This window comes from Physeter macrocephalus, chromosome 21 (genome assembly GCF_002837175.3).
Source record: "Physeter macrocephalus isolate SW-GA chromosome 21, ASM283717v5, whole genome shotgun sequence".
NCBI classification, from domain to species: Eukaryota; Metazoa; Chordata; class Mammalia; order Artiodactyla; family Physeteridae; genus Physeter; species Physeter macrocephalus.
The window spans coordinates 77321481-77335698 of record NC_041234.1 but is presented as its reverse complement, the minus strand read 5'-3'; the positions used below and the strand labels follow the sequence as shown (position 1 = coordinate 77335698).

Here is a 14218-nt window from a genome sequence, read left to right as displayed (position 1 = left end):
CCGGGGCACGAACCCGTGTCCCCTGCATCGGCAGGTGGACCCTCAACCACTGTGCCACCAGGGAAGCCCTATTACTGGGTTTTAATCTGTGTTTTCCAGATATGAGGAAACCTTTCTCCTTAAGCTAATTATGACTTACAGCAATTTGGTAAATTATACCTTTGTAAGCAGAACTGAAACATTTATCTTTTCTCTCTACCTGATCCCTCCAGAAACTGGAAATTCTTAGGTTCCCAACAGCCTTACCAGGTGAATAAGAAAGGCCACCTCCTGACAGGTGCAGGAATCTCAAGATATCTTGGGGACCTCAAGAAGAGAGGAATTCATCCAAATCTATAGATACTGCAGGTAGAATCTGATGGCAAGCCCTTGCCATGGCTTTCCTGGCCTTGAGAGGCCTTTTGAAACTTGAATCTGAGATTCCTTATGAAAAGTTCCAGCAAAGCCAATTTTTTTTAAACGCCTGTATGATCAATTACACATGTAAATAATCAGGCCAAGTTTATTGAAACCAGACTTATTTTGCAAACAAATTAGCCTTAATTTGGCTATATTTGGTAGAAATAAGGGTAATTTTAGAGAGAAAAAATTATGTTTCAATAATAATCCTTTGTGAACATTCTCTGACATAAATCGTACCAATGGTTTCTTAGGTCAGTCTCCCAAGGCAATAGAAATAAAAATAAACAAATGGGACCTAATCAAACTTATAAGCTTTTGCACAGCAAAGGAAACCATTAAAAAAAAAACGAAAAGACAACCTACAGAATGGGAGAATATATTTGCAGATGATGCGACAGACAAGGTCTTAATCTCCAAAATACACAAACAACTCATACAACGCAACAACAAGAAAACGAACAACCCAATTGAAAAATGGGCAGAAGACCTTAACAGACATTTCTCCAAAGAAGACATACAGATGGCTAGTAGGCACATGAAAAGATTCTCAACATCACTAATTAATTATTAGAGAAATGCAAATCAAAACTATAATGAGGTACCACCTCACACTGATCAGAATGGCCATCATTTAAAAGTCTATAAATAACAAATGCTGGAGAGGATGTGAAGAAAAGGGAACCCTCCTACACTGCTGGTGGGAATGTAAGTTGGTACAGCCACTATGGAAAACAGTATGGCAGTTCCTCAGAAAACTAAAAATAGAATTACCATATGATCCAGCAATCCCATTACTGGGAATATACCCAGACAAAACTATAACTCAAAAAGATACGTGCACCCCTATGTTCATAGCAGCACTGTTCATAATAGCCAAAACATGGAAAAAACCTAAATGTCCATCTACAGATGAATGGATAAAGAAGATGTGGTACATATTTACAATGGAATACTAGTCAGCCATCAAAAAGAATGAAATAATGCCATTTGTAGCAACATGGATGCAACTAGAGATTATCATACTAAGTGAAGTAAGTCAGAAAGAGAAAGACAAATATACGATATCACTTATATGTGAAATCTAAAATATGACACAAATGAACCTATCTACAAAACAGAAACAGACTCATAGACATAGAGAACAGACTTGTGGTTGCCAAGGCGGGGTGGGGAGGGAGAGAGGTAGACTGGCAGTTTGTGGTTGGTAGATGCAAACTATCACATTTAGAATGGATAAACAACCAGGTCCTAATGTATAGCACAGGGAACTATATTGAACATTCTGTGATAAACCATAATGGAAAAGAATATAAAAAAAGAATGTATATATGTGTATAACTGAGTCACTTTGCGGTACAGCAGAGATTGGTACAACATTGTAAATCAACTATACTTCAATTTTGAATTTTTTTTAAATTAAAAAATATATATATACTTTTGTGGATATTAAGTTCTAGCACTGAGGTTTGGTATTCACTGCCTAAGACTCACTTCCTAGATGGCTCCTTGTTGCAATGTTACACTATTATAAAGCTTAATTGAATTATTTTTAAAATTTTTTAAATTTTTTTAACATCTTTATTGGAGTATAATTGCTTTACAATGGTGTGTTAGTTTCTGCTTTATAACAAAGTGAATCAATTATACATATACATATGTCCCCATATCTCTTCCCTCTTGCGTCTCCCTCCCTCCAACCCTCCCTATCCCACCCCTCTAGGTGGTCACAAAGCACCGAGCTGATCTCCCTGTGCTATGCGGCTGCTTCCCACTAGCTATTTGTTTTACATTTGGTAGTGTATATATGTCCATGCCACTCTCTCACTTTGTCCCAGCTTACCCTTCCCCTGCCCCGTATCCTCAAGTCCATTCTCTAGTAGGTCTGCATCTTAATTCCCGTCTTGCCCCTAGGTTCTTCTGACCATTTTTTTTTCTTTTTCTTTTTTTTTTAGATTCCATATATATGTGTTAGCATGCGGTATTTGTGTTTCTCTTTCTGACTTACTTCACTCTGTATGACAGTCTCTATGTCCATCCACCTCACAACAAATTATTAAAAGGACATTCTAAGTTTGTTTCTGAAGCTTATCACAGTAATCTATCTTTGGAAGAAGATCTGATGTCCCATGCCCTACAACTAGGAGATTATGCACACTGGAAAAAACATCATTTAAAGGGCTATCTCCAACCTAGATGGAAGAACACTTACCAGGTTCTCTTAACTAGCTCATACACAGAAAAACTGAAGGGAATTGACTCTTGGATTCATATTTCTCACTTAGAAAGTGCTCCTGCATTGGACTGGTCTATAGAGAGGACTGCTGACTTCAAAATCACCTTAAAACAATGCTCAAACCGAGGAGAAACTACACCCATACCAGGATGAGAAGAAGATGACATCAGAAGCAGAAAGCTATCCCAAGGTACTGGACCTGAGCCATATGATTATTTACAGTGCTTTCTTAATTTCTTGGATTTTTGCATAAATCAATGTTTTCCTATCATGGGCACAAATCCTATGCAGAGTTTAAAAATTAATCCAATTTTTGGGTTTATGGTCAATTACCTACATCCAGTATTTCTGGGTTACCTTGGTGGATTTCTCCTCTCCAAGGCTCTAATTGGATGGCCCTTAGGAAATTTATTCTAGAAGAAAGAAGTTATAGCTCTGTTTGGGCCACTATTGATATTACTAGCTGGGACCCCCTCACTTGGCCAATCAGTCATACTTGCTCTGACCATGACCATAAATATGACTTTTCTTTTAAAGTTACTCAAGCTCAGTCAGAGCAATGAGCTAAATTTCAGTCAAAGAATATAACCTTCCTCAGTTATGGGATGGATTAATATGACTAACATCAGGCTACAGTCATCTAAGTTTAAATCCCCCTAATGTTGGGAACAATTGAATCATACTAAGGATAATCAGCCTAATAATCAGCCTAATAACTAAGGATAATCAGTCTAATAACATACTAAGGATAATCAGCCTAATAACAGTAGGTAATTGAGCTGGGTGCCTTATGAATAATGACAATATATCATTACCTTAAAGATAGAGATTGGTATGGAACAGACCAGGTCAGATGACCTGGGGATATACTGGGCCGCACCTAATGGAAGTTCTTAGCATAAGTATTTACTTATAACCCTATTAATGTTACTAGCTGGGAATTCCCTGGTGGTCCAGTGATTAAGACTCCACGCTTTCACTGCCGAGGTTGCAGGTTCAATCCCTGGTCAGGGAACTAAGATCCCACAAGCTGCATGGCGTGGCCAAAAAAAAAAAAAAAAAAAAGTTACTAGCTATATTACTTGTATTCTGCCTATTTTACAAGATTATTGTTTTTTGCATTACCAAAGTATGACTGAGCCTCCAATAAAATGATGATGACTAAGGTGACTTGAAACATCTGACCAAATATAGTTCTATAAAATCAATGATTATAATAGTGTAACTCTAGATATGGGAAGAAGCAACAAGAGGGAATCATTCCTGGAACATAACAGACTAGTAATACAGGTGGTCCAGAGACTTTTGGCTACTGTTAAAAGGGCCTAGTCTAGTAATAGCACATTGAATGGCCTATCAATGAAATCCTGGCCTGACCTGGGAATTAGCATTCCTAACACTGTGGGACAAAATGGTCATAAAACGCCTCCCAAACTTTGGTCACATTTATGACAAAAAGGGGGCACTGCCAACTGAAGAAGGCCACTCACCATCCACTTCTACAAGGATTGAGTCATTAGCCACTGAAGTCACCGACCTTTAACATACTCTAAAAGGAGGTCAGGGTAGAGATCAGGAATGAGGAACTCTGTGCTCTGGGAAAACTAGCAGAACAGAGCTTCACATAGTTAGATATTTTCAGGAGAAATGTTTTATGAACCTGAATTCTTTCATCTTGCCCTACTTAGAAAAGCACTGTAACCATTAACCAAGATATCCATTCCTTGGGACTAGCTGCAACCTTCTACCAAGATGTGTGCTTGGTTGCTGGTAGCCCCTCTGCCAAAATCGTACGTGCTGACCTCTCTCCCCTTACCTCTTGGGAGCAGTTCTTCAGCGCTCTCTGAGAAGCTGTTTCCAGAGCTATAGTCCTCCGTTAGTCCCCAAATAAACCTGAAACTCACAGCTCTCACTTTTCGTTTCTCTAAAATCTCCCCTTCACCTCTTTGGAACAGTGCTCAAAACTCTGAGAGACGGGTCGCCCAGGTTATAAACCTCAGGTTGGCTTGAATAAAAATTTCCATTTCTTTATTAAATTGACTTGATTAATTTTTTTCACCTACAGGGGCCAGACTTAGCTCGCCCTGGATGGTTACCAAAGTAGGTGTCTCCCCTCTCCGAGCTGGGCAGGGACTCCGGAAGCCCCTTCCTCCCGGAAGCCACGGGCATCAGTCACCACGCTAACCACGCCCCCTCAGCCGCAGCCTGTCCCAGGGTGGCCATTGCCAGGCTTCTTCCCCATCCTGCTTGGGAAAGGAAATATACTGGGGGTGGAGAGTGGGGGGATCGAGGGTCTCTGGAAAGCGGGAGGGGAGAGGGAATAATGAATTCTTATCAAATTATTTCTCCGTCCTCCTGAGGCGCCCCTACCTGACCCTCTCCCCGACACTCGCGGGCTAGCAGTGGGGAAAGGGAACTTAGGTCCGGGGAGCGTTAGAAGAGCTCGACCCAGCGCTGGTCAGCACCACCCTCCTCCCTCATGTATCAGGGCACGGGTACCCTTCCACCATGCCCTGAGGATCTGAGACATTTCCTTCTCTTTCCCTGGCCAGACGTCATTTCCTCCACTCTCCAGCATCCTGCTTCTTTCCCAAAGGCAGCGTTAATTCCTACCCTCCCTGAGACTCAGTTTCCTCATCTCTGAAGTAATGACATGCGTGCATGAGAAACGAGCCCCGTGCGAAGGAGGGAGGGAGGCAGAGAGGGAGGGAGAAAAAGGACTCTTGGAAAAAGTCCTTCCACAGACAGGCTCCAGGCACAACCTAACCCCCTCACCTCCCAAATGGGGTCTTGCACCACGCTAAGCTGGTGACCCCATAGATGTGCGTGTTTTGTATTCACAAGACTGAATTTTGGTCAGTGTGGGAGCAGGTTGTGAAATGGCCCTTGTGACAGTCCCAGCCTGTATCAGGCACAGCAAGTGGAATTTCATTCCATCAGCAACTGTTTTGCAACAGTACTCAAGGCCCAGCTTGGAGAAATCTTCATTTTTGCTGACAGAGTAGGCATTTTCACGGAAGGAAAAGGACCTTGATTTGTAAATGAACTTGCAGTGCATTTTCATATCAATTCGCAGGGTGTGGGGTACGGGCTGTCAAGGTACAAAAGATGTGCCATGTTTACAGATAGGATTGTCTCTGGCTTACTGACCTCCTTTATGGTTGGATGAATAAATGTAGAAATAAATGAATGGGTGAATAAGGAAATCCATACATAAACCAGTGGTTCTGAGCATCAGAATCACCCGTAGGGCTTGTTAAAACACAGATTTTGGGACTCACCCCCAGAGTGTCTGATTCAGTCAGTCTGGGATGGGGCCAGAGAACTTGCATTTCTAACAAGTTCCCAGGTCTGCTGATTGCTGGTCCAGGAGCAGCACTCGGAGAACCAGGGGCATAAGCTATCAGTGGAGACTTCCTTAGGCCATGATTGTTGTCACTGCAAACTTCCGGCCTGATTCTGCCAAGTAGCCCAAGGGGGCAGTCTAAAATGAATCCTGACTTGGTCGCAGGGTATGGGTGGGTTGCCCACTTTACCTCCCAGCAAACTCTCCCGGGTAGTGTTTTGTTTTTTTTTTTTTTGCCGTACGCAGGCCTCTCACTGTTGTGGCCTCTCCCATTGCGGAGCACAGAGTCCAGACGCACAGGCTCAGTGGCCATGGCTCACGGGCCCAGCCGCTCCGCAGCATGTGGGATCTTCCCAGACCGGGGCACGAACCCGTGTCCCCTGCATTGGCAGGCGGATTCTCAACCACTGCGCCACCAGGGAAGCCCTCGGATAGTGTTAGTGTTAGATTTAAAAGAGTTAGAGGTGTTTTGTGTGTATGTGTGTGTGTGTGTGTGTGTGTGCGTGTGTGTGTGTGTACACACGAGCATCTGTGCTGCTGTCCCCACAGGTACTGCTATCTCTTTTCACACCTCTAGTGCTGACCACTGGCCTTCTCCAGGGTCTCTCTCTTTTAACTGCTTCCCTGAGCCCGTCTGAGTTTTCTTCTCCAGCACAGAGGAAGCAAACACCATTGATGGCCAGGCTCAGCCAATCCTTTCCCGGGGTTTGGTGACATCTAGTGGCTAACTGGAGAATCTTTGCTTACACTAAGAGAATGTTCTGGAAAATTAACTGAGCAGCCTGGAAAGCAAAAACACCTACTTGTGAACCCTCTGCAAAAGCCCTCCTGAAGGCCTTAGGAAGGCAAGGTAAATGACTGGCTCAGTATGACATGAGTTGAAATGGATATCTTGCTCTCTTGGCAGCTGTGACAGAAATTAGAAGTCATCAAAGAATCTCAAATCACCACCCACTGTATCCTCAGCATGAATGGTTTTCAATAAAAAGTGTCCTTGAATAAAATGGAGTCAGGTACTACCAATTTGGTATTTGCTTCCCTTCTCAGAGCGTTTCTCTGGGCCTCAAGCTCTGAACAGACCAAGGACTTCCAGGCTAGTCATGAGATCTACAAAAATATCTACTGAAGTTCAGGTGCATCTGGTACTGACCTGAGGGCGTCCAGACCTGAAGGTCATTGAGAGGTGTTGTTAATGGCCATCATGATATGTGCGGAAGTATAAGATAATCCCAGATGTCACGTTTTCAAAGTTCTCATGGGAGGTGCAAGGTATTATAAAGTCAAATGCAATTTATACTTTCATAGAAAGCTTAAACTACTTGTTACAGGAACGTAAGGGGCAATCGGGGATCATGAAGGAAGCAGCTTCTTAGAGTTGCCATTTCAGGGTTTATAGGCCTGTAGCCATTAGAGAACTATGATGGATCACAAAACATGGTCTTGAGACCTGCAGGATCAGCAGATTCTCAAGCACCACCCACGAACTACTGAATTTCAGAAACTGTAGGAGTGGGTCCCAGTAATCAATGTTTTAACCAGCCCCATAGATGATTCCAGTGCACACTAAAGTCTGAGAACCATTGGTTTAAAATAAGCTTTAAATGCTCCCTGAAAAACCTTGAATAGTGTTTAGAGACTACTAATGAATTCATGGAGGAAACTGAATTATTTCTATGATAACATAGGCCTACTTATTCTTTTAAACATATAAAGGTGTCTTAGATCTTCTAATTTATGGTTAAATGAAAGGAAGAGGATTATTTATTTGCCTTTACTTCTTTGGATTTTGGAGCGTGCTGTCTTGATAAAGTACAATGTCTCCAGAGTAGCTCAATAGTCCTGTGGATGTGGTGAGGATAAACGTAGAAAAAAACAGAAAAATGCTCCATCTTAATATTAATCTAAGGAACACAAATTAAAATAATAACGGGATACCACTTTTCAACTAACAAACTGGCCACAATCAAGCAGAATATGTGTTTCATTGAGCAGGCTATGGGGGAAAATTTTTTTAAAAAATACACTCCTAGTGGAAACACAAAGTACCATAATCTTTCTGGCAATACAAATCAGAAGCCTTAACGATGTGTGGACCTTTGACTAAGCAATTCCACTTCTAGGACTATATCTTAGAAATAATTAATGATATGTGCAATAATGTATTGTAAAGATGCTAAGGTATATTTATAATAATTAAAAAATTAAAAACAATTTAAATTTCATCAGCACAGGACTGCATAAAATGGCTCATATGATAGAACATAATAAAAATCAAGCTATACAAGATTTTTCCAGTTTTCAAAAGGAAGATTTATTTAACAAGTTTCACTTAGTACAATACATCTAATGGAAATCACAATACAAGGAAAGATTTAAACCAAAGCCTCAGAATTTCATACAAACGACATGACCAAACTCCTAAAGTATTGGTATTACATCTCAAAATTTTCCCAGAGCGTTTTTTTTAAAAAAAAAAGTAAAAGTGTACACTCACGTGCCTTATAGGATATTAAACCGAAAAGCTAGAATTAACAAACATGCCAAATGTTTTCACTTTAAATCGTAGACACAGCTCCTATATTTGAGTTTTACAGAAAAGCATGTTTCTCAACATGCATCCAAAGTTTTCAATGTATTGTGGTATAAGAGCAACATTTAACATAAGTGAAATTGCTTTAACCTAAATACGCTTACTGCTTAGGTACACTCCTACAACATAACTAACTTGAGGAAAGCTTAAAGTTGTTTTAACAGTTATGGTCAATACTGAACTTTGTTATTACATCCTAGGTGAATGTTTCAGTGTTCAAAATTACTGAGCTTGAAGTTTTAAAACAATCTTGACTTCCACTTTACAGTAAGCATGAATCACAAGCCAGTAATGCGAAACCGTTAAACTTAATTTTTGTTTGTTTTCTTAAAAAAAAGGAGAAAGCAAAAGGAAGGAAGGAAGGAAGGAAGGAAGGAAGGAAGGAAGGAAGGAAGAAAGAAAGAAAGAAAGAAAGAAAGAAAGAAAGAAAGAGAGGGAGGGAGGGAGGGAGGGAGGAAAAAGAAAAGGAAGCTAGCTGACCAAGAGTGATCAGAATCAATATTTCCCATTTACCAATCATACTGGATATGCCTGACATCATTCCCATTCTAGTCAACTCCCATAAATGCACGGCTGTTATTTGTTGCTGTTGTTTATTACTCCTTCTCTAAGCGAGGTTTGATTGATAGTCACTGGAGTTTTCCTGCAGAACTTGGTCATATCCACTCATACTGCTCTGACCACCATAACCACCTCCGTAACCACCACTCAGCTGCTGGCTAGCAGGACCTCCATAACTAGACTGGTTGGATATGCCCATCCCTCCCATCATTTGGCTACCATAAGCACCACCACTTGCCCCTGCTGTAGAATTCAAAAAGAGCTCTACGTAGCTGTGATCATAAGCACCCCCACTTGTGCCTGCGGTAGAATTCAAGAAGAGCTCCACGTATCTGTGTTGCATGTTAGCTTTGTCTTTTGCCATAGCTGCCACAGCATCTTCATGAGTAGCAAATTCAACATCTGCCTCACCAGTAACTCTGCCATCGGGTCCAATTTCAATGTGTACTCTCATGGGGTTAAGAGGTGAGAAAAAATTGTAAATATCATTCTCAGTGGCTCTGTAAGGTAATCCCCTCATGTGTACACAGTGCCCTGTGGTGCTCTGAAAACTGGACCCACCATCTCCATATCTATGATCAGACATTCCTGAAAAACAGTAATTGAGGTCTCTTCCAAATCTATCAGACCCAAAGCCATACCCATCATTATAGCCACCATAGTCATCATAGCCTCCATACCCTCCACCATAGGCACCCCGCCTCATCCTTTCAAACCCAGCCCCTCTGCCAATGCTATTATACCCCCTGCCAGCCCCTGGCCTATCATAGGGACCCGGCCGCTGCATAGCCATGAGCTTTCGAGGGGGATCGTAGTGGGTTCGCACTTCAGCTCGGCTACTCTTGAAGATTTCAATGTACCTGTGCCCTATTCTTTCCTTGTGTTTCTTTAAGGCCTTTTCAGCTATCTCCTGTGAAGCAAATTGCACAAAGGCCTCCCCTGTGCTCCGCCCCTGAAAGTCCACCGGCAGTGTCATCCCATTTGGCACAATTTCCAACCCAGAAAAGAACTGAACAATCTCTTCCTTGCTACAGCCAAATGGGAGTCCTCTAAGCCGGACGAAGCCATCATTGGCAGTATCAGGACTATTTGGACCTGTATGCTTCAACACCCAATCCATTTCAACACTGTTGGACTTGAACACTTCAACGTATCTGTGTCCCATAGTTTCTCTGTCCTTCTTCAGAGCCAATTTCACTTCATCTTCGGACTCAAGTTCGACAAACGCTTCACCACTTGGTCTGCCTTCTCTGGTGTAGATGAAACGAATACCTGATGTGCCATTTTGGATTTTGCAATCAGAGAAGAAGCGCATCACTTCATCAGCTGAGCAGGACCAGGGCAGGCCCCTGACCTTCACCACGAACCCCTCCCTGCCTTCTGTGCTCAGCATCATGGTGACTGTTGGGCTCTTGCTGGCAGGCTCGGTTCAGTGTAATTTCAGTGTAGCTGAAAAAAATTAAGACTAATTGTCATGGAAAAATGTTCACAATACAGTAAGAGAAAAAACCAAACTATTAATAGAAAACTCAATTACACTGATAGCTTTTTTGTAAGGCATTTGTAAAACAAAAAGACTTCACCAAATTTCTAAGTCATTCATTCAACAACTATTTATTTGATACCTATTATGTGCTGGATACCATTAATGGTGGCTATTTCTGGGTGGTAAGATTATGGGAGCTTTCTGTTTCAGAGAATGTTTTCTTTGGCCATTTCTGTATGCTCTAAGTTTTCCACATTGATCATATATAAACACATAGTCAGAAAAGATATACAAAAGATGAAAAGATATACCAAGTGAATGGCAACAAAATGAGTGGAAGACATCAACAAATAAAAGATGGTTATATCTGATTACATAAAAATGAAAAACTTCGTTACATCAAAAGATTAAACATAAAAGACAAACAATACACTTCAGAAGATACCTACAACAAATACTATCCTTATTATATAAAAAACTCATACAAATTAATAAAATCACAGAAATATTAAGGCCAAAGAGGTAAGTGGAAAAAATACATTATAGAGCATTCACACCTTCATTTTACAGTTTTCAGTTGCCAGGTCCAGTACTCGGCTCTGGCATACAAGACTCAATAAGCCCAGAAAGGGCTTATGGTCCTACAGAGGCACTGCACATCTTTACTAAAGACAAAAAGGGCAAATAAACATTATCCCTGCTATGACATAATTCTGTGCAGGGTGAAAGGGTATTATAAAGCAGGGACTGGTTGGTCAATTCTATCAGTGTAGAATGGTTAAATGAACGGACTAACCGGCTCAGGGATCCACAAATTCTTAAAATTATGATGGAGCATAAAATAGAAGAGGCAAGGCAAGAGATAAAGCTGGCTAGGTAGAGATCGATCCAGGAGTTCTTTTGAGACAGACAAAGGCTAAGGACGTTTTAAGGGTTTTAAACAGGGGACTGAGGGGAGAAAAGTGAGGAGAGGGAAGTGAAGGGAGGAAAGAGAAGAAGGAAAGTGAGGGGAGGAGAGTGAAATAATCAGAACCTTTCAGAAAGATCACCATGGCAACAGTGTGGCAGTCACAGAGGGGATTGGGGTGACACTAGCAAAAGCAGTTAGAACTCTGTCTCTTAGAGATATGTTAAGGGATTCACCTAAGGCAACAGCAGTTTAAAAAAAGGGGGGGAGGAAAGATATGATCTACACATTCAAAGCAGTGGACTCTGTGGGACATGGTAACAGATTAAATATAGCGGCAATACAGATGTGAAGATACAGGAGAAGAGTCTGGGAAATGTTCAAACCTCATCAATCATCAGAAATACAAGTTAAAACCAGAATTAACTGCCATTTTTCACCCATCAACATATTGAAGTTAAGCAGGGAAGATAAGTCAATACTGATATTCAGGGTTCACAAACTAATATACTCCCAGAGGAGTGAAAGTTCATACAGTATCTCTGGAAAGCAATTTGGAAATATGTATCACGCCTTTTGATACAGTAAACCCACTTCCGGTTATGTGCCCTAAGGAGAGGATCTGAAATTCAGACAAAGATTTCCGGAGCTATATATTCTTTGAAAGGTATTTTACTAAGAAAGATAAAATATTACACACCTTAAAAATTATAAAAATATCTAATAACATGAGAAATTACTTATGCTATAATCTTAAGTGACCCAAGATCATAACTGTGTTATAATCTCAACTATGAAAAAGATATATGTTCACATAACCTTCGATCAGGCTAGAATTCCTTCCAGGAACCTGGTCAACAGAAATACTCACAAATGTTCACTGCCACACTGTTAGTAATGGCAGAAAATTAGAAACCTAATTATCCATCAATAGGGGGATGGCTGAGTGAATTATATTTTATCCTTAAAACAGAATGCTGTGCAGCTATTTTAAAAAAATCTGCCCTGACCTAGGAAGATTTCCAAAATATATTAAATGAAGGAACATGTAGAGTGTGATCCTGCTTATTTGAAAATATAAGCAGGCACATATATATGTATGCAAATTCACAGAAGTTCTGGAAGCATTTAAGTTGTTTTCTGAGAAAATGAGCACTGGCAGGTAGGAAGAGTGTAGTGGAATTTCACTTTTTACCCTATATACTTCTAAATAGTTTTAATTTTTAAAAGTCACTGTAATTGGAATTAAAAAAACAATGTTACAAAAGTACATGCATGGGGAATATGTCACATGTTAATAGTGGCTACTCTAGGTGGTAGGTTTATAGCTTTCTCAACTTTCTTTTTCAATTTTTTTGTGCATTCTTAATTTTCTATAGAGTAATCACTTTTATTTCAGCAAAAAAATAACAGAAAACAAATTTAAATGTTTACTTTTCTGGGATTTAGTATACCAAATTTGATAAAATTTTCTAATTTTGTATGTGCATGGCTTATCTGACATGGTCTGGGAACACTGGGCCTCTTGGAAAGAAAGTACAAAGTGTACTAACTGCCCTAAAACTACACTGAGGATTCAAGTCAACATTCACTAATTGCCTATTATGTGCCTGCAACACTGCACGTGCAGTGATAACAGTCTTCCTATGGACCATCTTTAGGTCTGAGTGACAGATTAACGCCCTGGTTTTTGCTTGCCTTATCTCTTGGACGACCCATCCCATTTAATGTCCCTGCAGCCCTCTAGGCCTTAACATCCCCTCTGTGGTGGCAGGGAGGTTCTGCTTCATCACTGTGTCTCCTGGGAAGGCCACGAGGACTCTGTTGCCTGAAGTAGGAACCAGGATTCCACTGTGAGTTAAGAATTTGTGCATTTATGTGTGTGTTATATACAGACGTTTTACAGACCAAAATGCTGAGTAGTTATCTCCGAGTGATGAATTATGTGTATTTTTAAAATTTTATAGCATACTATTATTTTTCCAAAGTCCAAAATTGAACACGTAGATTGTTATAAGCCGAAAAATAAACGTTATTTAAATATTTAATTCAGTAAAAAAATTCATTGGGCGCCTCGGTCAGGCACGCAGCATTTGCCTAGCTGTGCCTCCCCCTACAGACAGACAGACAGACAGACAATCAGGCACTGGAGACTGGGTGCCTGAATGGACGGACCAGCATTCAGGCCACTGGACTCAAGATCTGTTTTTCCTAATCCAGGGACGTGGTTTTCAAATGCTTTCCAGCTTACAGTTTCTCTTAAGGGTCCTTTGAGACCCGCCCAGACAGATAGATATACAAAAAACACAGACACAGTCACGAGCGTCCACCATTTCCCCACCAGGCGCAGCAAAGGCGGCTTCCCGGCACTGAGATGGGGGGAGGGGGGTGCGGGGGAGGGGAAAGCAGGGAACGAAAAAGGCGGAGGCGGCCCGCGGACCCCGCTTTGGTCTGCATCATCACCACCCCCGGGTCCCCGTTTCCCACCCACACACCAACCTCTAACGATACCGGATAATTTTCCTCTTTCTTCCCTCAAACGGCTTATAGCGAGACGGTAGACGACGACCAGAACTACTTCTGCTCACGTAAGCGTTTGGTCACGTGAGGATCTACGTCATGTGAGATCTGGGTCACGTGAGCACTGCTCTGCTCTAACTCGGGATTATTAAAGTGCCGCACTTCCTTCTGGT

The 14218-nt window shown here is 41.3% G+C and overlaps 1 protein-coding gene across 2 annotated transcripts; it reads right to left on the bottom strand.

Moving 5' to 3' along the window:
• Positions 1-8277: 8277 nt before the first annotated feature.
• HNRNPH2 (heterogeneous nuclear ribonucleoprotein H2) lies at positions 8278-14160 on the bottom strand. 2 transcript variants are annotated; one of them, XM_007119005.3, is made up of 2 exons: positions 14025-14160; positions 8278-10581 (listed from the first exon to the last, which is right to left on the bottom strand). In XM_007119005.3, the coding sequence occupies exon 2, from the start codon at positions 10526-10528 to the stop codon at positions 9179-9181; it is 1350 nt and encodes a 449-aa protein (XP_007119067.1). In that variant the 5' UTR covers positions 10529-10581; positions 14025-14160; the 3' UTR covers positions 8278-9178. The 2 variants fall into 2 exon arrangements, with proteins under 2 accessions (XP_007119067.1, XP_007119068.1); XM_007119006.3 differs by having other exon boundaries at positions 14037-14141.
• Positions 14161-14218: the final 58 nt, after the last annotated feature.